Source organism: Aplysia californica, unplaced genomic scaffold (genome assembly GCF_000002075.1).
Source record: "Aplysia californica isolate F4 #8 unplaced genomic scaffold, AplCal3.0 scaffold00049, whole genome shotgun sequence".
Classification (NCBI taxonomy): Eukaryota; Metazoa; Mollusca; class Gastropoda; order Aplysiida; family Aplysiidae; genus Aplysia; species Aplysia californica.
In genome coordinates, this window is record NW_004797319.1 from 975,367 (window position 1) to 1,002,710 (window position 27,344).

The 27,344-nt window shown below is 41.2% G+C and overlaps 1 protein-coding gene across 2 annotated transcripts; it reads right to left on the reverse strand.

Annotated features, from left to right (window-relative positions):
- Positions 1-1,601: 1,601 nt before the first annotated feature.
- Positions 1,602-26,667, reverse strand: LOC101863415 (presenilins-associated rhomboid-like protein, mitochondrial). 2 transcript variants are annotated; one of them, XM_005092591.3, is made up of 9 exons: positions 26,569-26,667; positions 15,855-16,092; positions 15,033-15,176; positions 14,612-14,750; positions 13,766-13,915; positions 12,462-12,535; positions 10,332-10,442; positions 5,052-5,149; positions 1,602-1,878 (listed from the first exon to the last, which is right to left on the reverse strand). In XM_005092591.3, the coding sequence occupies exons 1-9, from the start codon at positions 26,622-26,624 to the stop codon at positions 1,791-1,793; spliced, it is 1,098 nt and encodes a 365-aa protein (XP_005092648.1). In that variant the 5' UTR covers positions 26,625-26,667; the 3' UTR covers positions 1,602-1,790. The 2 variants fall into 2 exon arrangements, with proteins under 2 accessions (XP_005092648.1, XP_035824170.1); XM_035968277.1 differs by lacking the exon at positions 15,855-16,092 and having other exon boundaries at positions 26,569-26,641.
- Between the last annotated feature and the right edge of the window lie 677 nt (positions 26,668-27,344).

The following is a 27,344-nucleotide window of genomic DNA, read 5'->3' on the forward strand; positions in this document are numbered from 1 at the left end:
GTTCCCCCTGCTGACAGAAATCTCAAACTGCATCAGACCGTCATTTCTGCATGTTAAAATATACCCTCTCACATCTAGGCCTAGATCTACAACTACAATAGAGTAAAGGCGGGAGCTATGATTTTCTGATAAGGGGAAGAAAAAATTGAAGAAAAAAAATGGTCTCGATCTAGACCTATACTCCTATACCTACCCATCCAGAGTCCATCCAGTTTCACACGGCCCGCATCACGTTCTCACCCATCCCTACCGTAGGCTAACCCTCGCCCATCCTCTTGGTTTTGGGGCCCATATTTATTAGCAAGCACAATAGATCTAGCAATACAATGTGTTAGGAATCGAAATGGAGAGAAAGGAGAAAAATTCTTCGCTTTTGGGGCCGCTAATTGCTTTTCTTTGGTTATCGCGACCTCGTTGAAAGTTGAAAGAGACTTCGGTCTGTGCAACCTCGTTGGAGCTTACGTACATTAATTCACAAAGAGATACAGTAGAAAAGGACTATAGCGGGACATTAATTACCGGAATCCCTGTCTTTCTGCCTATGTAAACTCTATTACATGTACTTATACTTTTGATATATATAGCGGGACAAGGAAAGTCCCGAACTCGGATACAGCGGGAGAGATCGAGCGAGCTCTAGCTTGGGGAGGGGGATGTAGGCGGGCTCCAAACAGACAGCCGGCGTTGTGATTGGCTAGTCCAGGGATGGGTGAGATCGGGCAGGCGGTAGGCCTAGAGAGAAATGGTGCAGAGAGAGAGATGGTGCGGAGAGACGCGTAGCGTGAACCACTCCAAACGTGATGTAGATCTAATAATAGCCCTAGGCTAGGCCAAAAAGAAAAAGAAGAGGAGAGCGTGTGGTGTGTGATTGCTGATTCATCGAATTGCGATCATTGATGCTCAAGCATACGCACGTATACACTTCACCAGTTCTACAGTAAGCTTACCGGTAGGATAGACAGCTCAAGCAACAAACCAAGGAAAAAATGGTTTCCAACAAAGACAAAAGGAAATGTTTTTCACTCGAATGAAAGGCCGAGATAATCAACATGTTGTTGTTGTTTTCAAATCCCTTTAGCTGCGAGCATTTCGCTCTTGGCAGCGCAATGCCTCCCCCAAGTAACCACATGTCCTTGTCATCTGGTCAACGCCAGAGTAGAGATAATCAACATAGTTGACAAGAAAAGGAAGACTAATCTAAAGCGCAAATTTTATTGATATATATGGAAGGGATGTAATCATGTCTATTTAAAAAAATTTTCCCTTTGCATTCCTATAGCGAGAACTTGCCTACAGCGGGGTTTTTCTTCTGGAACCAAAAGTCCCGCAATAGTCGTGTTCTAGTCTAGTTCTACTCTATAGAAGTAAAAATCGGGGATTAATTAAGGATTGTCTCGTTGGAACTGATTGTTACTCTCTTGTAACACCTCTAATCTTCGGCACTTGTATAACCATATTGTGTAGCAAGTGCCGTAAAACTCTTACTGAAATAATTAAAAAAACACAATACCTAACGAATCATATATTCATCATACCCCCTTAAAACTAAAAAAGTATAACCAGCTATCTACTATCTCATGTGACACTCAGTAACACAAAGGTAGCGGTAAGAAGAAACTTCATATTTTTATTGTCATATATTCAGCAATTCATCACAAAATGTACAAAGATCACATATTTCTATAAACATGAATAGGGCGCAGCAGCAGTATCTACTCGCTCTCGCACACATGCACAACACGACACACTACGCACACATGCACAACATGACACACTACACTGCAGTCGGCTTATGGCTTCCCTCGTACATTGTGCCACTGCTTCATAATGGACTCGCGCTTGCCCCAGACCAGCTTCTGTCCATACTTGGCATACAGTCTGAAAGTAAGGAAGAATTACAGTTGAATTTGGAGAAAAGTGGTAGTCAAGGACAGATGGATGCCTTACTTAAAGTAAGTAATATAATGTAATGGGGGGGGGGGGAAATTGTGGGAAGTGGTAGTTTGTACAGGTGCCATTAGTGCATGTTGCGACCCCCAAAAAGGTGGCGATGAATGAGTCACTACCTTGCCGCCACACGAAGACTTGAATTCCAGTGTGTGGAAAATGTTTTATTGGGTACAGTCAAACTAATAACTAAGACCCTGTTGTACCACCTACCTTAGAATGAGCATGAATTTGGCAGTACTGTATACAGTGGAACTCGGATTCAACGAGGTCGTCGAGCCTGACCTAAAATCTCATTGAATCCGAGTGTTCGTTATAGCAAATATGAGGTTTTGTGTAGATAATTACAGGCACTGAGCAAGTAATGTACAAGAGAAGTCACAAGTAGTGCCTGAAATGCCTGCGTATTTTGAGCTGTGTAAAAAAAAAAGACCGATTCGTTCAAATGCACACGCCTGTGTCATCACGATTGTTTACCAAAAAGTTGTGTTGCTGTTTGTTTGTTTGTTTTAGTAGAGGTTTTACGGCGCTCGCAACTGCATAAGGTCATATGAGCGCCAGAAGATTAGAGGTGTTACAAGAGAGTAACAAACACAAAAAAGAAGAAGGGGAGATAAGGACGATAGATGTTTGATAGGAAAGAAGAAGAACACCACACCAGAGCACCCGCCAACCATCCGCTGTATTGCTGTGTAGTGCCTAGCATACGGCAACTTTTGATTCCATAGACCAGCGCACAATTCATTACCTAGGTCAATGTCAAGACTAGCTTATTATTGTAATAATGATGAGTTGCCGAGGGGAAAAAAAGACTGTGACGCATTTGCATATATGTGACGTTCAACGCCCGGACCGCTAGTGCCCCCCCCCCCCCTCCCCCGACACGCAAACACAGCCACATGTGTGCAGGCCGCCCATCCGACCCCGACACACGCCAGAGTAGACATGTGCGCGTGCCAACAACACATGTTTTGGTATTTTAAAACGCCGCTGATTGGTTGCATGCAATCGGCTAAGTGAATAATGGTTAACGATGCAGGTGCAATGGATGGTTTCTGGGAATAGATAAAGTTCGTTCTGGGAGAAAAATTACCGAAGCCACGTCTGCGGGGGCTGTTCGCCCTGGAAGCGACCTTGTTGAATCCGAGCTCGCTGATTTAAATGCTCGTTGCATCCGGGTTACTTTTACTGATTTTAAAGAAGAAAAAAAAACGGGGAATCTGTCTCATCTCGTTGAATCCGAGTTCTCGTTGAATCCGAGTTCTCGTTGAATCCGAGTTCCACAGTAGTATAGCGGGGCTGACAATGTGCATGTGTACAGATGCATCACGATCATCCAAATCCCTGCCTGGTTACTGAAAAGGCTAGTCTGGACATGCATTAAATCTACCATATGAATTGCATGCTGGTTTGTGGATACAGACTTTGCTATATATATCTGCCAAGCCCTACATTGTGACGCAACTTGCTCGCATTGCTATAACGAACTCTCAGATTCAACTAAATTTAAGGTCAGGCCCCTGACTTCATTTACCCGAGTTTCACCATACTACTATGTTTATAATATAGGCCTTCCTTCGTACATTGGCAAAACCTGGCAGTAAGCAGGGATGGAGGTATAATGAATGGCAGGGAGGCATATCAAGGTTTGACCAATATCTCGATAATATTATTATATGGTAATAAACCTCTCAGCTTGGGGTGGCCCTGACAGGCAGAGTCAACGCCCACCTCCTAAATGTTCTAACATGCATAACATTATAATCGCGGGGCATACCAAAAGTTTTTCACCTGATCATGAAGGAATAATAATTATAGAAAGCTGAAATTTGTGGTGAAAGTCAACAATGATCTTCCTAGAATGCAGGTAAATTTTGGGGAATTTCCGATTACCGTACTGATGTTAAAACCAGAGCACTGTAAGCCAATGAGGGTATGTTGTTCTCCAGTTTCAACATAATAAAAATGGAGAAAATTGAGCACAGGGCAGTAATGAAGCTTTTGTTCCTGCATTTTATGGAGATGCATGTCGTATGGAACTGATAGCCCACCCTATGCTGTGATAAAATTTTGGTGTAAAACAATTCACATGCAGATTCATGGACATTGAAAATGACCATCGTGATGGTCATCCAGTGACAGAAACAACAGAAGAGAATGTGTTGAAAATAAAGAAACTTGTGATATCTGATAGGCGGGTGACAGTTGAATGTTTGAAGTTTGAGCAAAGTAAACTAGGCTTAGCATTGGATCAGTTTAACGAATCTTAAATGAATATTTGAATATGACCAAGGTTTATGCAAGATGGGTCCCGCATTCATTGTCTCCTCAAAACGCGTGGACTGTTGTCAAAAATTGCTTGGTCTGTATAAAAAGGATGAAACTAAATTTTTTTAAAGACTTCTAACCATGGATGAGACATGGGTCTAACACTATGATCCTGAGTCAAAATCTGCATCAATGCAGTGGAAATCGCCCTCGTCTCCAACACCAAAGAAGGCAAAGGTGCAGACATCACAAGTGGAAAAGTGATGCTATAAGTCTTTTGGAACCAAGAAAGAGTGATTACGACAGACTATCTTGAAAATGGACATACGATCACTGATTCTGAAGACCACAATTCTAACAAACTAAAAACAATACGAGAGGCTATAAAAGAAAAACGCAGAGAAAGGATCTGAAAAGGTATTTTGCTGCTTCACAACGACGTGCCAGCACACACTTCATTAAGAAAAGCTGCAGAGAGACAGCGCAAGAAAGTGGCTATGAAATTTTGCAACATCCACCCTATTCTCCAGATTATTACCTTTCAGTCTGAATCTCAGTCCCTTTTCCTTTACATGTACATGTGCAATGTATTTTTCTGACTCATTGGATTTCTTGACATAGTGCTACCGACCCTCCTTACACAGTAAAAAAACCCAAAAGTTTTAATAATACTTTTAATTTTACAGGAAAACAGTTGGCCCACTTGTGCCGGAGACCAGCGATATTTAAACTATTGGACGATGTTACGCTGTTTAAGATTATACAATATTGTAAAAGTTAAACAGGAGACAGCATCTCTGTACTTGGTGCCTGTAAAAACAAGACAGACAACTTACATGCCAAAGATCATTCCCCCAAGATGTCCGGCGTGGTCCATGAAACGCCAGCCCAGAGCCAGTCCCAGGAGGTCGAAGGCGATGATAGCCTTCATGCCCTGTGGAGAAACAAGGTAGGGAAGTACATGTAGCAAGTTGTGAGGCACTGTGGTGAGAAACATAGGTAGAGATGAGCAGCAAATTGTGTTGAGAAACATTGGTTGAGTAGGGCAGCAAATTGTGTTGAGAAACATTGGTTGAGTAGGGCAGCAAATTGTGTTGAGAAACATTGGTTGAGTAGGGCAGCAAATTGTGTTGAGAAACATTGGTTGAGTAGGGCAGCAAATGTGTTGAGAAACATTGGTTGAGTAGGGCAGCAAATTGTGTTGAGAAACATTGGTTGAGTAGGGCAGCAAATTGTGTGGAGAAACATTGGTTGAGTAGGGCAGCAAATTGTGTTGAGCTGCACTGGTGGAGAAGTGGTAAATTGTGTTGAGCTGCACTGGTGGAGAAGTGGTAAATTGTGTTGAGCTGCACTGGTGGAGAAGTGTGGTAAATTGTGTTGAGCTGCACTGGTGGAGAAGTGGTAAATTGTGAGTCAGTGAGATGAGAAACATTACACTGGTAGAGTTTGGATTAGTTTAGTTTAAGTTTAAAGGCACTTGTGACACAAACACAGAAGCTCCGACTTAAAGAAAGTAGAAGGCTCCGACTTAAAGAAAGTAGAAGAATTTCTAATTAAATTAAAATCAACAAAATAGCTGGACTCAACGAACACACAAATGAGCAAGCTCGGATTTAACAGTCACTTGCAGGGCGAACAGCTCCCCCCCCCCCCCCCTGAGCATTTTTATTCCGCAGAGAAGCTTACCTATTCTATTCCTTGAGACCATCAATCATCTGTGAATCATTGCACTCTTAGCCTAGCCTATTGCGTACATCTTATGCGACCTATCAGAAGCCTTCTTTAACACCAATATAATGCGTGTTGCTAACATGCACATAAGACACAATGTTGTCTTAGCCTAGCATCTGCGTTTGTCACGGGCCAGTCACGGCCGCGACCCGTGAATCGTGCGCATGATTTTGGGCACTTTTTGGACCACGAATTGCGGCCGCGATTATTGGCACTTTTTTGTCCAAGAGTTCTGGCCGGGATTTCTGCATTTTTCAAAACAAAAACAAACCCCCCCCCCCCCCCCCCCCCACCACTGGGGAATTTCAAAATCGGAAAAAAGGGGTATAAAAAAAAAAAAGAAAAAAAAAAAGAAACCGAACCTCTATACTTTTAGAAAGAAAGTTAAGTTTCACTTCGTCACTTTCTCACTTGTTGACACCACGTTGATTTGTTATTTTCATGTGAAGAATATGCGTACATTACATACTATTCATGTTGCTGTTTCTCTTTTATTTTTCCCTCTTTGTTGTGTGTTAATTTTCTGGCGTGCTAATTTTTTTAAAATTGTTATTATTCTGATGTGTTTTCTAATTTTTGTGTTTATATAATGTCATTTAATTTGATGTTGTTCAAACCTTTTTTATATAAATTAATGTGTTATGTTAGAGCGTTTCTCCACCAACACCAAATACTGACACTGGTAGGCCCCTTGTCAGTGGTCCCATAATTTATATACGATATACTAATATAATATCCTGTACTTTTTCTTGAATTACACACGTTTAGGGTCAATACGGCCAATCTTCGGATAAGTGGACAAACGTCCATATTAGTTCATTTTGTGGTTTTTTATGTGCTGTTCTAATTTTGATTTCATTCTGTTGTGAAACCTTTAATCTTCACGCTTTTACACTCTGTGTGGCTACAAATAATATTCTGGATGCTTAAAACAAGAACAAGAAATTCTAGCGCTTTAGATTAAGTTATCTCTATCAACATATTAATTGCTATATATGTCGTCACTCGTCACACAGAGTTGAAAGCTTGAAAATTATTGGCAACTTTTGCCATGTTTTAGGCAACTTTTGGACAAAAAAATAGCAGCAAACTCAGATGCTAGCTTAGCGAGTACACGGGTCAAGAGAGGTCGAATGGACAGCCAGCACACTTGTGGGTGTTACTGAGGGGGGCGGGGGGGTAGGACGGCATAGGCACAAGGACTCTGGGCGTGGAATGTCAGTAGAGATGCAAACAAATCACAATCTTATCTCCCCACCCCCAGCTAAAAAACAATTATAGGTCAGCTTAGACATGGAGCACTGTAATGAGTTGTGTGCCGGTCTAGGGAACCATATGTTGCCATACTAGACCCTACACTGCAGCCCAATTTCTTGCTTACATTGCTACAACGAACACTCGGATTCAACAAAATGGAAGGTCAGGACCGGTGATTTTGTTATATATCAGTTTCACTGTACATAAAGTTTCAATATATGAAGATAAAATAAAAGGTGACAATGCTACATGTCCCATAAGCTTAATACAACTCGACCACAGGCAAGAATTTATAACAGATCTTTCAAAAGTTATAAATATATCATGAGAGGCAACATGGTGAAATCAGGCGCTCATCAAAGTATTGAAATTGAAGAAACTAGTATTTTTCCTCCCATTTGGCCATTTTAATGAAATTTTTATATTTTGGCTCAACACCATTTATGTCTATTTAAAAACACACTGCTGTGTGCATTTCACTTTTCTTTTTTTTATTTTACCCATTGATTAGAGGCACACAAAAAATGTAAATTAACAGTTTCCAAGGACTCTCAAGCTTTGAAAGGAAATTGTTAATTCCTTCCAGCCTGACTCAGCCCAGTGACAGAAGTATGCAATGTTTGACTCATGATAAGAGATATGTGCACAACCTTTACCTATTCAATATATGGAAACTTTATTTATCAAATGAATGTTTTGTGCGATGTGATGGGGGCCAATGGCCTTAAACACGGAATAAACTTACTTACTTACTTACTTACAAGCTTTGGAAGTCACAAACTTTGGTTGCTATTTTCTCACTTAATTTACCACCTCCTTCAACCCTAAATATCTGAACTCCTATTCAAGAGAGATAGGTAATTTTTTTCATTGAAAGCAACACTTAACGAACAAGCTTTAATTTGATACCAATATTTCCACATGTCCAAAAATCAAAGAATGAAGTAGCTAGCCGTACTAGCCTGAGAGTCTAGCCGCACTTAAGTACGACTAGACTGCCAGTCTAGTTGTACTTAGATCTAGGTTTGGCCCTATCGACTCAAACCTGTTAAGTACACAGGTCTCATTAGATACAGATCTAGTAATTATTCAGGTCCATATACATGCAAGTCAGTAAGGCACCTTTTGGTTTTGTCTGAAATAGAATCTACAAATACTTTAGGCATTGCAAACTAAAAATTTCATTTACAATTCAGTCATCAATATTAAGTACGGCTAGCCTGACAGTCTAGCCGTCCTTAAGTACTGCTAGCCTGGCAGTCTACCCGTACTTAAGTACGGCTAGTCAAGAAGTCTAGCCGTACAGCTAGACTGCCAGTCTAGCCATACTTATCTTGTTAGGCCCTATTTAACTATTAACATTAGAAAACAGGAGGTTTAAAAAAAATACATGCACTGTCATTAAGGCACCTGGTTTCGTCTCAAATACAAATATTTTAGGTACTGAAAACTAAAAAGTATATTTACACTTCAGTAGGCCTATTTTTTTTGTGGTCAGTCTAGCCATCATATTAAAAATAAGTACGGCTAGCCCAGCTGTCTAGCTGTCATTAAGTACTGCTAGCCTCTTCCATTGACGAATGCCTGTTTCACAGTGTCGTGACACATGTATTAGTGTAGACCTAGACATATAATAATATTATGTGAGTAGATTGAACAAAAACAATCAATATCAGAATTGATGAAAAATCTTTTTATAATTTGAGAACAGTTTTCATTAACTGATTCTGTCTACGCGGCCGCTGACAGCCACTCTTGGTTTTCCCGCTGTCGCTATTCAACCGCTGTGAGCGGCTCAACAAAACCCAAAACAAGTGTGTGCACTTTTTGAAATAGTTCCTACCTTTTAAGTTGTCAAAAGGAAGTAAAACTTGTAAACAAGCCTGACCGTAATCTCGGAGCGCCAAAATTGATAGAAACTGCGCCAACTTCTTTCAAAAGTTATTGTTTTGTTGTCACTATGTAGTTACTGCGTAAGGATAAACAATATGGAGCCTGGTATATCAAAAAGGCCTTTCAGGGGAAAATGTTCAACTAAATTTGTTAAATTCTTGCACAAATGTGTGCTTGGGTGATATCTCTACAATTTTGAGTTGATTCCTATTGATTATATTATTATAAGGACTTTAAGAGCTGAGAAAATGAGGTAAGTTGAGATTTTTGAAGATGTGTTGTGCATTTTATTTTTCTCATTCATTTTTGTCTGAGGGAAAACACAATACAATCAGAATATAGGTCATTGTAAAATTGGTATAAATCAGATTCCTCAATTGATATCCATCAGTATGATATATGACAATACATATTAGGGTAACTTAGAGCCTCACAGTAATGCATTAAATAGATGCACCCCAGGTTGAAAATTGAACAGGGAAAAATACAGTATAATCCACTTATATCAACAGCCGATGTATGGACATTTTGACATATCGACATGTTTTCCAATTACGAAATTTTTCCTTCCATATCTTCACTAAACAATTCCTCTTATATAGACTTTTTTTCAGCCCATTCTGCTTTATCGATATGCTTCCTGGGTACCTGTGTAGCCCACGAACATAAATGGGGGGGAAAAAGCCACACTAACTGTCAATGCATTAGTTCTTTATTAAGTCCGCATACCCGCCAAGTAGTCTTTTCACCACAACAGGCTATAGTGTGTCATGTAGGGCCTACACAGTGTAGTCTCCAACACAATACAGTGTCTCACAGACGTGAGAGTCTTGCGCGCTGAGCATCATCTCCCTACCCCCATTCCCGATCGCTCACTCCCCTTCCCCATCCCATTATTCTCAGTCTGTCGCTGGCAAGCCTCGCCTTTCATTTTCCCCAGTAAGCGGGCATAAACAGGCCTTACAAGGATGCTACAACAAAGTCTGTGCTGGTGAGTAGTGTGTGCCTCACGCTGCTTGGTCTTTGGTACCGTAACCCCCCCCCCATCCCCTCTTGTTACTTTCACTGTGTAGTTGTGTAACAATCAAGGGAAGCACACAGCTTAAAAAAGTAGTGTCGTCTTGTTACCGCTGACCCCCTCCTTGTTTTTTCCTCTTTGGCCTTACATTTCATTTAGCTCTGTCCAGAACCTGAAAAAATGATGGATAGAATCAGTTAAGCTACTAAGTACTCACCGAGTCAGCCGAAAAAGAATGTGGGAAGAGCTCGTTGACAAAAGCAATGCTCAGTTGAGCGTTGGGGTAAGTCACACAAACGATGCCCAACAGCGCCATGATAGCCCCCGACTGAGGACATGAATGACAGTTTTAGTTTTAGTAAGAGTTTGGAGTCTTTTAAGGTAAGTGTTTTACGGCGCTCGCAATTGCATAAGGTCATATGAGCGCGAGAATAAACATTTTCAGTTTGGTATGAGTTTTGAATTTTGCCCGGGTGGTGGCTAAAGCCTACTCATCGGTTTTAGTACCACCAAGGGATCTTTAACGTGCGCAACTTGCACACTGGACCTCCTACATTTTCCCCCCTTATTCGAGAAGGCTAGGTGTTGGATCTTACCTAGCATAAGATCAGGGGTGTAGCAGTAGAAAGGCTGCAGAAAGAGTCAGGAGGCCAGAGGAGGGGGACATGGATAGAGAGCAGGAAAGGAGGTGAAAGGAGAAAATTTTCCATCATGTTTCAAACCGCGGACATATTGAATGAGAGGCGAACACCGTAACCTCTAGACCCAGACCATGACAGCCTCAGTCAAGAGTTTTACAGCACCCGCGCTATGAGTATATTTTTGTAGCTGCTGCGCGTTTCCATCCACAGAGCTACGACAATAGTCGTATCAAAATACCAGTCCACAAAATTGAGTCTAAACCACTTATTCGGATTTCTATGGAAAATAAAAGGTCGCTTGTAACTGGTAACAGCTTTTACTAGTTTGTTTGATTCAGTTTTTCGCCAACTACGAGTTAGTTTTGTTGTTTTGCCACTGCAAATCATGGCAAGAAAGCGAGCACTGAAATCTTCATGGACAACAAAGAAAAAAAACAGCCACAAAAAATAACACTGGCCACAGCTATTTTGTGTTTGCTAAAACACATGAACCATGTTTTTAGTTTTGTTTTAGGCATAAGCGGCAAAGAAAGTGAAAGTAGACGTAAATCTATAAAAACACGGTGATCGGATTGATTTTAGTGCTTTCAAAACTTGGAGGAAAAGTTAGATCTAGACAATAGATTTGATTTACTGCAAGTTGCTATGGATAAATCGAGTGCTGATGAGTCATAGTCGGACGAAGAATATATTGTTTTCTCTGCTCTTTCCTTCCTCTTTCTCTCTAAAATTATTAAAAGAACATTTTAAGTAAAATCTAAGAGAAATTTCACTTTTGATACCTTAAATAGTTTGGGCACAATGCGTGTCTAAGGTCAGTGTGTCACGTTCAGACCGATAATTCCCCCCCCGGCTCGCAGCAAGTCAGGTGGACACAAGTGCACTGCCCACGGCAACGTAGGGTGAATTGGGTTAAAAACAAATGGACAAATGGATCATATAATGCCAAAGATGAGATATTTTAGGGGGTTTTTTTTTTGGGGGGGGGGGGGGTTGTATGAGTCTTACGGCATTTGCAACACAAATTAATCATTTTTATAGCTAAAGATTTGATGTTTTAGTTTGGGGTTTTTTATTAAGTTTTAGTATGAGATTAACGGCACTTGCAAAAAAACTTACACAACACCCACAGAAAAACTATCATCAGAAATCTATCAACACAGCAAAAAACTTTCTTCACGACCCATAGAAAAACTATTGACAGAAAACCTACAACACCCACAGAAAAACTGTTGCCAGATTTCTATCAACAAAGTAAAAAACTTTACAGCTCTCACGCAAAGACTATTGAAAAAAAAACCCTGCAATACCCAAAGAAAAATTATCATCAGAAATATATCAACACAACAGAAAAAACTCATCAGAAATCTATTATCAACACAACAGAAAAAACTCATCAGAAATATATCAACACAACAGAAAAAACTCATCAGAAATCTATTATCAACACAACAGAAAAAACTCATCAGAAATCTATTATCAACACAACAGAAAAAACTCATCAGAAATCTATCGACACAACAAAAAAAACTCATCAGAAATCTATCAACACAACAGAAAAAACTCATCAGAAATCTATCAACACAACAGAAAACACTCATCAGAAATCCATTATCAACACAACAGAAAAAACTCATCAGAAATCTATTATCAACACAACAGAAAAACCATCATCAGAAATCTATCGACACAACAAAAAAACTTACGGCTCCCACAGAGACAGATGGTGGCCTCCGCAGCAGCTTGTGCATGGTTATACTGCCTAGGGAGGCCAGTGTACCTGGGGACAATATCATTAAAATCAACGAGTCATAATTCCATCCTGTTTGTTTGCTTGTTCGCTTAATTTTGTCTGTTTCAGTGTGTTTGATAGCACTTGTAACTTCATTAAAATCAACGAGTCGTAATTCCATCCTGTTCGTTTGCTTGTTTGTGTAATTTTGTTTGAGTATGTGTTTTATGGCGCTTGTAACACCTTTACGTCATATAAGTGCCTGAGATCAGAGGTGTTACACCAGAGCAATGAACACAAAAAAGCATGATACCTGATGGGGAAAAAAGAAGAAGCTAACTACACCAGGGCACGCCCAACTACCCACTTTGTTTAAGTGAAGACAAGCATGTCAACACAATACATGCAACGGTTATTCAGAGCAAGGAAAAGGAAAGACAGACAGACAGAGACAAAAAGGGAAACTAGCAGTATACCCTTCCAACCATTCACAATCCGTCACATGTCATATGACACAGGAACAGGCTAGAAAATATCTACAGTGGATCCTGCTCCAGTGACAAACGCATCTTAGACTTGCATAAAGAGGATCCAGGTTGCATAAAGAGGATCCAGGTTTTCTTGAACAAGTGTCTAAGGAAGCTACTGAGGATCAGATGGACAGACAAGGTCACCAACAAGGAAGTGTTAAGGAAAACATGACAGGCCCAGTCAGAGCTGAGGTGGGAAGAAGGCCTTGGCAATGGATTGGACATACTCTCAGCTGCATAACAAATAAAGTGTTGGGCTGGAATCAAGGAATCAACAGGAAAAAAGATCAAGGGCAAGACCACAAGGAACCTGTAGAAGAGTCACAGAAATTGATGTAGGCCTACAGAAAAGTATGATGGAAATATATCAAGAGGCTTAGCCCAGGATAGGGAAAGGTGGACAATGTTTGTTTGTGGCCTATACCCTGACCCAGGGTGAGAAAAGCAATGATGATGATGATCCTGCTGCAATGGTCACTTTTCCAAGATAATCACCTGTTCAAACGGCCACCTCCTATTCCCCCCAACCCTCCCCCCACCATTATTTTGGTGGGGGGGGGGGGGGGTTCTACATTATAATGACACTGGACAAGAAGTCAACCACTTGTCAATAAATAAATGAATGCATTATGGTTGTTGTTTTTTTTAATCTAATAAGTTTGCTGGATTCCAGAGCAAACCTCACCAGAGAACCCGCCAACCACAAACCCCCTTGTAAGTAATAATTACAACAAAAACTGAAACTTACCCCCACTGAGGTAGACAGCAGAGAACTGCTCACAGCCATACAAATTGGCAGCGACAGAGGCAAAGGACCAGAGGACATACATGTTGACGAACAAGTGCAGGAAGCTGATGTGACTAAAGGTAGCCAGCACCATTGATGGGAGAGGGTGATCTGAGAAGAGAAAAAAAAACCTAAAGTAGTAACACTTTTAAAACGATAGAGCTTGATGTTGAGCAGGGGTATGTGCTACACTGTATAAAAATGCTATTTATCCATTTATTATTAACAGTAACCAGTGTTTCAATATTCACAGAATAAAGCGAAAGATCTCAATTGCTTTATGTATCTAACAGAACTCAACACCACGTCTCTGGGGAGGAAGATGAGGAAGGGCAGGGGTGGGGGGAAATGGGTATGAAAATTGTCTGCAACCCTTACTTATTAACCCTATCCGTACGCCCTGGGTCATTTTGTACCCCAAGGGTTGCATTCTTCACAATTTAGAATACTTCTAGAGCGAAGATCTCTATACTATGAAACTATCAGTATTTCTCAAAAATCATTTTTACAGCCTATTATGCAAAGCGTACGGATTGGATTAACGAGTAAATTTCCTCTTCGGAAAGCGATGGCACAGAGTTCCCCCCGCCATATAGATACGATAGTAAAACACAACGTACGCATAGGGTTAATTGAGGAGGAAAAGTAGCAAAACATATTTGTGAGCCTTATTAATTGGGGAGGGAGTAGAAGTAATGTAAAATATCTGTAAGCATTACTTATTGAGGAGAAGTAACGTGAAATGTCTGTAAGCCTAACTTATATATATATAGGATGAAAATTAACACGAAAGGATTTAAGCCTTACTTATTGAGGATGAGAAGTACCGCATCATCATTGGCTGTAGCCGTGCCACCCTCCACAGGCCCCACACTGTAAAGTTGGCAGCCACAATGCCCAGGACCAGCTTCTGACTGTTGGACAAACTCGTCCAAAAACCGTTCATCTGCAGAAGTAGAAAAGATAATAAAGCAGATCTTATATATCAACACGATCTCATCTACCATTGACCAAAATCCCCAACCAGATTTCTTCAGTGTTCTACAATATTTAAGAGAACAAATTTGTACAAATGCATGTGTTTTGAGTTAGAATATAGAGAAGCATATCAAAACTTTCACAGTACAGGGAAAAAGTGAGACTGACAGACAGAGACAAAAGAATTTTCAATGATCCAGACTAGAACGAAAAAAAGCAAGCAAAGAGAGAAAAGATGGCAAATACTTACATGTTGTCGGAACCCAAACGTCTTCATATTAGCTTTTCTGCCCTGTTGGCCGTCTCTCTGTTCACCCTTTTGCAGATTTTGAAACGTCTTGCGCATCTTCTCATAGTTCCAGATCATAGCACCGAGAAAACTGCATCCACAGACCTATGTACAAAAAGTGCAATGATTCATATAATATAATAAACTTTTGAAATAATATTATGCAAGGAAAGGGGGCAAAAGAGTGACCTCATCTATGACACAAAGTAAACAATAGAATCACAAAACAATAAACTATAAAATATCAGAAGACTTAATACCGGTATCAGAAGAGTGTACATTATCATTATATTATATCATAGTTGTTCCTCACTCACTTGGATTGCCAAATTAACCCTGACTCTGCTGACCCTGGAATACCCCCCGCCCGCCCATTTTTAGGAAATTTCACAAGGGTCACAACAAATAGACCAGACAACAAATACGTCGCACAAAATAACAAAATATCCACACAGAAACTAATCAGAGTTGCCTACCTCACATCTAGAGCTACTGAATAGTTTTTTTGCACACATGTTTAGGCCTAGTAGGGCCTGGCTCAGGCTAACTTGGATCCGTGACTCCCAGACCGGTGAAAGGGTTTATCGGGCTATGCATCAATCAAGTCCCGGACCGGTCAGAGGGTTTCTCAGGCTCTAAGCGTTAAGCCTAGCAAAATTTTTTGACAATTTAAAAATAAAGAGCAGTCACCTTTTGTATTGCATCACTATAGGCCTACGCATTAAAGTCATTTCTATGTAAAAGAATGAACAAAATAAAAAAAGAGAGAAAAAAAGGCATTACCCCAACTGAGAACACAAAAGGCTTGAAAAGGGATGGTGAGTCAGGATTTCTCCCAGGTGATCGAACTGTTTCAGTCTCTTGAATTCGTTGCTTTGTTCTAAACTTTCTTGAAAAGACATTATTAGGTGTGAAAGACTTGCGCAACTGAGTAGCACCATTCTGCCATCGAAAACATCTTGAAACAGGGATGGGAGGGGTACTGTGGGGTGCATAACTGTGGAAAATCTTTGAAATCCCTCTGAAAAACAACAGAAACAACGCAATAATAAATGTTGGATTAAAACAAAAAACAACTAACATTTTACTGAAAATAAGAACGATATCCTGTTTTCAGGGCGGAGTCATCCAAAAAAAATTAGAATATTTTATATAGATGGTATTGAAGAAGTGTGCTAGTCGACACCAATTACTGCTATCAAAGACAGGACCAAGTATAACTTCTAAGTTTGCTGCAAAATTAATTATCATTTCGATTTGTAAAGATATCTCGAAAAAGCTGAGAGTGACAAGGCGACCCATTTTGTCAAAGAGCTATCTATCATTCTATAATTACAGTGCCAATACCTAAACTTATCTCCCATTCTGAGTGGATCATAATTACACAAAGGAATTTCTTCAGAAGGAAGAAAACAGTGCTTTATGAAATACACAAAGAAATATAATGTGAGAAAATTTAATGGGAACAGGTGTCTACCATTACATTGTACATCATTTTAAAACATTTTCCTTCTGTATTATATTAAAATTTGAGTTTCACACTGATTTTCAAGTTTGTTGGCAACAGTGTCCTCCACATGATCTATGAATTAATGTAGTCTTTTTTCTTCTTCTCATTCATCTTTAAATGGACAACGTAGTCTCTAGTGCGAAGGTTGCTGTTCATTGTAGGTCCTCCAGGCCCCAACAGAGTTTTGGGTCTCTTTGCCTAGGGTTGGATCAATATTTCTTTCTAAGAGCCTCGAGGATTGGGCAGCCTTAGAGCAAATGGTTTCCTGTTTGAACGCCGGTGAGGAAGAAGAGGGGTCATCCTGGCGGTAGGGTGGATGTTCATCCTCTCCCACATTGCTTGCAGTTTTTGGCCTACAAAAGGCAAGTCCTTTTTTCCTGTTGCTGAAGAATAAGCAATTTAAGTCTTTCACTACTTCCTGCTTCAAAACCACACCTACTTTTATTTAATCAAATCTGAAATCTCGGGCTGAAGATTGATCATTTTTAGCAACACGTTGAGACAAGTAATTATTTACCCTTTATTTTCATATAATACATGTGGCTAATAATAATTAATATTGAAAATTGAACCCAAAAAATCTTTAATTTGTCTGAGAGCAGACAAAATCAGAAAGTAGGTCACAGATACGGCCCGGCCCAGGTGAGGGAACCCCCCCCCCCCCCGGTAGTGAAAGAGTTTTTAAAAAAATATAAATGTGAGGCATCATGGTGAAATCAGGGGCTCATCAAAATAATGAAATCGAAGGAACTGGCATTTTTGTGTCCATTTATTTTTATAGAATTTTACTTTCTTGCCGTACACCTTTTAAAGACACTTTAACTTTAAGCTTCATTTTAAAAAATATCACACTTCCGTATGGATTTTACTGAAAAATGTTGATTTAGGGCACAAAAATGTAAATTTGCAGTTTCCGAGGCCTCTCAAACTTTGGAACTTACCAAACTTTGCGGCCATTTTCTCGCTAATTTTATGATCTCTGAAGGACCCCCACCTCCTTCAATCGTAAATCATGGGAAATGTCTAGGATCTTAATGAGTGTTTTTTTCAACGAAAGCAAGACAAATGAGCAAACTTTAAAATGATAGATCTAGATCTACACCAATAACTCCAAATTCACATGTCCGAAAATTAATGAGCGCCTGATTCCATCGTGTCAAGACATATAGACCTAGATCTAATAATGCAGTAGATCTTGATCAAGACTTTGTCTAACACTTAGACTCTAGATCTACTTTAACACAAAGATCTACAATCTAATAAAGTTAGACGAAGTGACTCTTTCTCCGAACGCTCGGGAAAATAAACTTGACCTCTATTTCTACGAACAGTTTCTGTTCACGAGATTTTGGGGTTATTTGTGAGATTTAGGTGTCATCTTTCATTTTGCCATTCTGCGAGAACTGGGAAGAACGAAGCATATTTTGCATCAAATCCAATTTCTAGAGGTATATCTATTTTTAAACGTCTAAATATTCAGATTCAGATACTTCAATTGTGGTTGGGGCAATGTTCCCAGACTATACACTTCAACTAAAAATAATGAAGCTACAGCGAGCACCTAGCACACCTCTGTGATTGACCCAAATATAGAGGACGTAATTCCACCATCTATCTTTGTCATCCTCCGGGGTTACCCACCAAGACTCTTGGGTTTCCCTCGCCACATCATTGCCTTTCTCACCCTGAGTCAGGATATAGGCCACGAACAAACACTCTCCACCTTTCCCTATCCCGGGCTAGTTGCTTGATTTCACTCCACGTCTTCCCACTTTTTTGTACATCCATTTCCGTGACTCTTCTCCAGGTTCCACGAGGTCTTCCCCTTGATCTTTTACCCTGTGGGTTCCAATCTAACACTTTTCTTGTTATGCAGCTGCTTGACTTCCTGAGAGTGTGTCCAATCCATCACCAACGTCTTCTTCCCACCTCATCTCTGACCGGGCTTTGTCTGGTTCTTCTTAATACTTCCTCGTTGGTGATCCTGTCTGTCCATTTGATCCTCAGCAGCCTCCTCAGACACTTGTTCAAGAAAACCTGGATCCTCTTTATGCACATATGGGATGCGTTCCACGTCTCACATCCATACAACAAGACTGACTTCACATTTGAGTTGAAAATTCTAAGCTTTGTTCGTAATGAGATATCCCTGGTCCTCCAAATCCTGCTCAAAGAAATAAATGCAGCCTGTGCCTTTCCAATGCGGGACTTTATTTCAGCGCCTGTTCCTCCCTCTCTGTCAATAATACTCCCAAGATAGCAAATGATTCAACGTCTTCTAGTGCATTTCCTTGTACTGTGACCTGCTCCTTTCGCCGTGCATATATCCTTAGGACTTTCGACTTTCTGGGGTGGATCCTCAATCCAACAGACTCGGATAGGCTGTTTAAAATTCTCGTCTTTGCTTGCATCTGTTCCTGAGAGTGTGACAGAAGCGCCAGGTCATCTGCAAAGTCCAGATTGTCCAACTGTGTCCATGGTGTCCACTGTATACCGTTTCTGTGTCCTCTGGTGGTTTCCTTCATCAGCCAGTCAACTGCCAATATGAAGAGGAACGGTGATAATAAACATCCCTGTCTCACACCAGTCCTGATGTCGAAGTTGTCAGTGAGCTGGCCATCATGTACAACCCTGCAACTTGTCTCTTCGTACATGCTCTTAATGAGGTTCACCAACTTCTGTGGGATTCCGTGGTGTCTCAGTATCTTCCATAGTGTTGCTCAGTCTACACTGTCAAAAGCCTTCTCATAGTCAAGGAAGTTGATGATCAGCTGGGAGTTCCACTCCAGGGACTGTTCCACAATAATCCTCAGCGTGGCAATCTGGTCGGTGGTTGAGCGATTTTTCCGGAAACCAGCCTGCTCATCCCGTAGTCTTGGATCCGTTGCTGTCTTGATTCTCTCCAGAATGATTCGGTTGAAGACCTTACCTAGTATTGAGAGAAGAGTGATCCCTCTGTAGTTGCTGCAGTTGCTGAGATCCCCCTTTTTTGGAAGCTTCACGAGGTGTCCTTCTTTCCAATCCTTTGGGAACTTGCTCTCATTCCAGATCCTGGTAAACAGCGGGAGGAGGATGTCTGCCGTCACATTGGCATCTGCTTTTAAGGCTTCAGGTGGAATCTGGTCAGGACCGGCCGCTTTACCTTTGTTCAGCTTCTTTATGGCATCCAGAATCTCTTGTTTTGAAGGAGCATCACAGCAGATTGGTAACTCATTTCTTTCTGGCAGGATGTTTGGTGGGTTACTCGGTGGTGGTCTGTTCAGGAGACTGTTGAAATGCTCTACCCATCGTTTGGACTGAGCTTCCTTTCCAAAAATGGTTCTCCCCTCTTGGTCCTTTACTGGTACTTCAGGTTTCCCGTATTTTCCAGCAAGTGTCCTTGTGGTCTGGTAAAGAATTCGCATGTGCCCTCCTATCGCTGCTTACTCTGCCTTCTCTGCTAGCCTGTTCATGAATTCCTCCTTGCCTTTTCTTAGAGATTTCTTGACATCTTTAGCTGTTGTCCTGTACTTCTCCAATGCATCCGCTCTTGATCCTCTTGTTCTACTTGCATTCACTTCTGCCTTCAGCTGTCTTCTTATCCTAATTAAATCCAAAGAGTGTTGGCTAATCCATTCCTTGTGCTCCAATTTCTTCATCCCGAGTACTTCTTGACATGTTGATGTAAAGACTTCTTTAATCTTGGTCCAGTGTGTATCCACCTCCATGTCTTCCTCACCAACATCCGCCAAGGGTTGAAATCTGTTCTTTAACTGCAGTTGAAACTCCTGTTTCTTGTGTCCATCTAGAAGACTTACTTGGAACTTCATTCTTTTGATTCCTGTTCTGGTTCCATGCTTTTTGAGACGAAGCTTGAGTTTTGCTAACAGCAGATGATGATCCGATCCAACATCTGCCCCTCTCTGTACTTTGACATCTTCCAGTGAACGCCTGAACCTACGAGAGATACAAAAATGATCAATCTGGTTCTCCGTCACTCCATCCGGTGATACCCAAGTAGCCTTGTGGATCCTCTTATGGGGAAAAACAGAGCCTCCGATGACAAGACTGTTGAAAGCACAGAGATTTGCAAATCGTTCACCATTCTCATTCATTTGTCCCAGGCCATGTTGTCCCATGATTCCTTTGTAACCTACGTTGTCCTGACCAATCTTGGCATTAGCATCTCCCATTATGATGTTGACATCATTCCTTGGTAGTTTGTCGATGACCCCCTGGAGCCGGCTGTAAAAAACATCCTTGTCCTCATCCGAAGCATCGTTTGTTGGGGCGTAGATCTGTATTATGTTCATATTGATGCTCTTGCTCCTAGTAGTGAATGAAGCCATGATGATCCTTTCCCCGTGTGGTTCCCATCCTCTAAGCGACTTCTGCGCATACGTACTCAAAATAATTCCAACTCCCTCGCCACAACTTGCTAGTAACTGTTGAAAATCTCGCTGTGTTTGTTTTGGGTTTTTTGGGTATAATTTGCGTTATCTTTTATAAACAGTCTCAGCAATTCTCGTACCATAAATTTATCTTCTCCTCAAAGTAGTACTATCTCTCTTTCACACACACACAAGTGCGTGCCCACACACACACACACACACACACACACACACACACACACACAAGCAGATGCGCACACACACACACAGCCCAAGCAGTCAACGATGAAACCTAGAAGTAGTGACGAAGCCCATTGCACGCTTTAAAATTGTGGCAAAGTGGGCCCGTCACGGTGGTGAGGTCTAGAAGATCTGGTCAACTGGCGAGGGAAGCCCAGAAGACGACAAAAACAGGTGGCGGAAATACGTCATCCATATTTGGGCCAATCACAGAGGTGTGCTAGGTGCTCACTGCAGCTTCATGTATTGAAATGCCTTCAAAAGGTACTGCGAGAAAACAAGACTGCTCGACTTTGGCAGTAACCTACAGTAGAAACCTGATATAACAGGGATGGTGGGAGTAGAGAAAATGTCCTGTTATATCCGATCCCTGTTAAATCAGAAATGCAAGGAAAGTAAGCATTTATTGTGGACTAATCCAGCTGTACTTATTCATGAGTAGTTTCCCTTGCCACAAGTATCCACGAACAGGGGTTTTGGCACTATCTTTCTCCTTGCCTCCTTAAACCACATCAGAAGAGCTTGGTCCACAGCATCTGCATCGGGTAGTCTTATCTTCTTTCGATCCTGAGAAAACTTTCCATTGGAGTATGCTGCTGCTAGCTTCTTCTATCCTTGATAATGGTGTGAATCGACCCTTGTGGAATGTCGAACAACGACAAATCTCTGCCAGTGGGGCTTGCTTTTTGTCAACAACCTGGGTTATTTCGGGTTTTTTGTCAATTGAAAGGCATTTTCTCTTGTGCTTGACGTGCGTTGGTGACACATTACACGTGCGTGTTGCTAGGTTTCGGGCTAGATCGAGGTCTGCAGCCCTCCCTCGCTTCACATGCTGTGTGTGCTTGCAGTGGCATGGCTTGCTCCATCACTGCGTTACTCTCTCTCTCTCTCTTACTTTTCACACATTGTTAACGAGCCTTTGTCCCTGCTATAACCGGTTAAGTTGGGCTCCGATGAGGCCCTGTTATTGCCGATAACTTTTAATAGAGACAAAGAGTAGGAAAAAACGGGGATTTAAAAAAATCCCTGTTATTACCGGATCCCTGTTATTACCGGGCCTGTTATATATGGTTTCCACTGTATTTTGCATTTAGTCACCCCTAAAGCAAAAAGTAAAATCCTACATGAAAACAAACAAAAAATACCAGTCATTTCGTCACATGGTCATTTCATCAGACCGGTGCAGTCAAGATGTCCCAGTCATCTCGTCACACCCCAAATCCACAAGGTTGAAAGGAGACGGACATTTCATAGCACACTTGCAAACATCAAATGCACATCATCATGGCAATCGCAAATCACGATTTTTGGGGGAGGGTTGGGCCAGCTGATGAGCTACACTGTTCATGAATATGTATTGACAATACAGTAGTCTCCGTCTAAGATCCCACTGCTTAAGATTCCAGTGTGCTTAAGATTTCGCTGTTTTATGTTGACAGAATTTTTACTATACAAAAGTCACCCCTAAGATCCCGCTCTGATTCACTCTGAAGGTCTACATTCGGCTAAGATCCCGCATTTCAGATCATAATTTGCGGAACAAAAACCCGAGAGCGGGAGAGCCCATCAACCAAGAGCGAAAAGTTGAGATCAATAAACTGTCTGTCGCGTCAAAGATCAGCCACTATCGAGAATGTGATCACATACGCTTTGTAGTAAAACTCAATGAAGTGATACAATGTTTGCCCCAGACGGGATCACACCAGGGTGTGAACTGACTGACACGTTTGTTTTCCCTACGCATCGCAGTCACACCTGAGCTCTCCCCCTAAACTTACATCACTCGCTGGGTGGGTAGGGCCTACACGTTCCCTCCAGGCAGGATCACATCGAACCGTGAACTCTACATTGACCATTGCAGCAGTTGTCTCTACTCCCGAATTTGGGAGACAGACTGAATTTTAATCGGTGTGTTAACAATGTAATGGGGTGTAACGACAAAGGCAGTGGGGGGTGGGGGGACACAGTCAGAGAACATGGAAAGCTATAAATTTTTGACAGATAAAGGGGAATGGCAACTGGATTTATAGCGTAAATCTTGAGACTCATGACAGTATAATAAGTGAAAATGGCACGCCTCATCCCATTATGCACTGCGATACTGATAGGTCATCAAGGTTAACCACTCTTTGCTCGCCATCATAAACCCATCAAGCGGTCCCTCCAGTTCATTATAGAGTGGAGGGAGACCATTTTACCGATTGTGAGCCTTATTCTTCCCTGGTTTTGTCGGTTAAGATCCCGGTTCGCCTATATGATCCCGCATTTCCTTGCTCCCGAGCACTGGGATCTTAGGCTGAGACTACTGTATTGAAATCTATCGAGTCAGATCAATAAAGTTTTTAGGTAGGTAGGCTTGATGAAAGGTGTGATTGGCAAGACCATATTATTAGCCTAGTTCTGTTAAAAATAAATTAGCTAATAGAAGTGTACAGTAATACTGCGATTTTGCTAAAACTAAAAGCTAGATCTTCACTTTCAAAAATATAAAGCCTAAAATTAACTCTACCAGACATTGTTTTTGCTTTATTTAAACAATATGTTCAACTTCAACTATGGAACAGTCACAGTTTGGACGAAGATTTAATTTAGAATGTACATTAATAATTTATCAAAAGGTAATTACAATTATAATTTTAACTCACTTCAGATGGTTCACACAACAGTTGCGTGACCCCCGCCGCGACGCTCGCGACGGTTCCCACAAGCCCTGAGTGATCAACTTCGGAATTTATTTTTCGTTCTACAAATCACGCACGGATCGTGTGACCCGCCTCGTACCCTTGTTTGGCCAGGCCTGAGCTACTTAGACTTCGTTCCGTATCTCTGGGGTCGGTAGCTTTTAAGTTATTGAACTTGAAGGACAGTCGCCCCAACTGGGGTTAAACTGACCGGAACTCGCGCAGTGTTTTTTCCTATACAGCTGATAGTAATCCAACAGTCGCGTCGTAGTAACGGTCGCATGAACAAGAATCATATAATTATGCCGTTTTCGATACTTCTGTACGTTTTATAAGTTCTAGTGTCTCAGAATATGATGTGTCAGATATTAGGATCCTGGATATGTACCTGAACACTGCCCGAGTCGTAGTTTTAGGGCCACATCTAGCGCTAGATCTAGATCTAGTACTGGTGTTGTTGCTCGCGCAACGAAATCACAAACATCGTGCCGTACATCTGTTCATGTAATTCAGTGCATGGGTCTGATTCAACGCACAGACCAGCTTTCATATTTTCACCAAACACTCACACATGCATACAAATCAAAACAGAACACTTTGAACTTTTATTTTTGCTGTTGTTGAGAATTTCATTCTACCTGTCACGTCTCTGGAAATTTTTCTGAAAATCAAATTCATGCCATAAAATCATACAAATTAAAGTATTAGACTTAGACAACTTTAGTTTTTTGTATTAATTAGATTAAGCTTAAATGTTACTTTACTGTGTCAAAAAATAATTACAATAGGGTAATTCTTAGAGTTGTAGTGGTTTATTGAAATACAGTCAAACCTGCCCTGACACTACTGACAGCGTACTTAAGTACAGCTAGACTGGCAGTCTAGCCGTAGCCTACTTATTCTAAATATATGATGGCTAGACTGACCATTTAAAAAAAATAGGCCTACTGGATTGTAAATATAAATTTTAGTGTGCAGTACCTCCTAAAGTATTATTTGTATTTGAGACGAAACCAGGTGCCTTATGACAGTGCATGTATTTTAAACCTCCTGTTTTCTAATGTTAATAGGGCCTAAGATAAGTACAGCTGGACTGGCATACTTAAGGACGGGTAGACAGCCAGGCTAGCCGTACTTAAGGACGGCTAGACTGTCAGGCTAGCCGTACTTAATATTGATGGCTGAATTGTAAATGAAATTTTTAGTTTGCAATGCCTAAAGTATTTGTATTTCAGACAAAACCAAAAGGTCCCTTACTGACTTGCATTATTTGAACCTGAATAATTACTAAATCTAGATCTAATGAGACCTGTGTACTTAACAGGCTTGAGTTGATATAGGGTCAAACCTAGATCTAAGTACGGCTAGACTGGCAGTCTAGCTGTATTTAAGTACGGCTAGCCACTTCGTATTTTAATACACAAGAACCGCTAAATAACACTAGATCTAAGCAATAACACCTGTCTTTGACGACCACCTTAGTGACTCCATTACATTTTATCATAAATTGTTCACTGGCCCCTGGTGTTGTGGGCGAGCCGTCATAATCCAATCCCTTGTCGTTGTTGTTAGAACCTGTAGTCCCTCCAACCGATCATGTTGGGTACGCCCCTCCCACAGTTGGCCAATAGGTGTATCAATTTTCAGCTACTGGTGAGGAAAGCATGTGATCCCTCATATAACCCATAAGCCCCGCCCAGAACTCATACACTATCGTACGTGAGATGAGTGGTCACTGTTTACCCAGTCTGTAACAAAGTAACAATGGACGTCAACATGAACTTGTGACAGAAGCGTCGCTCGTTCTCCGAGTGGTGGCGACCCATGTGTTTGTTTTAACATGGCACTTGGTTTTCCTCGTCTAATACATTTCGTTTTATTGTCACCCTTGCGCAAAATCAGCAACGGAATAAAAATCAAACAAAATACAAACCAACAACAACAAAAACAACAACAATTGCGGCTAATTTCGATTGGGACTTCAAATTGGAATGAATGGTTTGTTTTCTCCATCTTGATCAGTCCTGCCTAAGACTGCCGCCTGTCTTATACGGCCACTTTTCTCCTGACAATGGGTGGCCGTCTTACACAGGTTTGACTGTAGGCCTACTCCCAAAAACGCCAGTCTTCAACGCTTGGTGAGTGGTGAAAGGGCCCAGAGCCAGAAGTGAGTTAAATTTACAGTGACAGAAAGATGACTAGATATAGTCTAGATCTAGATAGATCTATACAGATCTAGATCTTATCAGTGTCTGTTTGCATTTAGATTTAGATCTAGATATATATCTCTAGATCTAGATTCTATAGATCTAGAATCTAGATCTATCTTGATCTAGATGTATGGAATCAATGATCAGCATAGTGTATCATAAACTCTCTCTCTCTCTCTCTTTTCTCTCTCTCTCTTTTTCTCTTTTTTTTCTCTCTCTTTTCCCCGTGCTTGCGGGCCCCCCAAACCCCCGGGCCCCGGGGCATTGCCCCCCCCCCCCATACTCATACACTGTATGAGTATGAGTAGACTGAACACCGAGTCTGAAATGTCAGTTTCGTCAGCAGGGACTCGGCCATAAGAGATTCCTCCGTTCTGAAAACATAAAAAATGCAAGTTTTTCAAAGAAAAGCTTTTAACAAAATATAGATCTAGTGTATTCCATATGCAGACACTGCTACTCATATTTAAATTTATTTACACTTACCGCAATCGAAACGTCCGAGAACACAGAGAAAGTCTAGAAACACAGGGCAGCGCCATATTGTGTACATTACATCACTTTAAAAACATAAACGGATATTATTACAAAACAACGAATAAAATGCAAAAGAACCCATCCACAATAAGCCGAAGTGCCGAAGATCCCCGAAATTCTTCAGAGTTGTTTTGGTTTTGTTGTTTTAGGGAAGACATGCATGCTTTTTTCAAAATCCGTTATGCAGACTTTGCAATTATTTAAGGGCGTTGATCCCATTGATTAGTTACAGGGTACGAAAACTTCATTCCCGTCTAGATATCTAATCTATCTATAACAAGATTCAGTAATAACAGTGATAAGTGACATCACATCAGCAGGCCTGTCGAGAGGGGGGGGGGGGTCAGGGGGGGGGGGGGCAATGCCCCGGGGCCCGGGGTTTGGGGGGCCCCGCAAGCACCGGGGAAAGGGGGGGGGGAAAAAAGAGGAGAAGAAGAAGAGAGAGAAAAAAAGAGAAAAAGAGAGAGAGAAAGAGAAAAAGAGAGAGAGAAAAAAAAGAGAGACAGAGAGAGAGAGAGAGAGAGAGAGAGAGAGAGAGAGAGAGAGAGAGAGAGAGAGAGCGAGTAAATAAGAGTTACTCCAAGTTTGAAATAAAATAGGCCGGCACTATTTCTCCGAACGTTCGGGAAAATAAAGCTAGGCACTATTTCTCCGAACGTTCGGGAAAATAAAGCTAGGCACTATTTCTCCGAACGTTCGGGAAAATAAAGCTGGGCACTATTAAC

Excerpts from the sequence above, each read along its gene's own strand:
- LOC101863415 (XM_005092591.3), bottom strand. The coding sequence starts at position 26,624 with ATGGCGCTGCCCTGTGTTTCTAGACTTTCTCTGTGTTCTCGGACGTTT. Across the intron at positions 15,177-15,854 it reads CTTTTGTGTTCTCAGTTGGG|GTCTGTGGATGCAGTTTTCT; the intron begins GTAATGCCTTTT and ends TTTTGTACATAG. Across the intron at positions 13,916-14,611 it reads GTACTTCTCATCCTCAATAA|ATCACCCTCTCCCATCAATG; the intron begins GTAAGGCTTAAA and ends TTCTCTTCTCAG.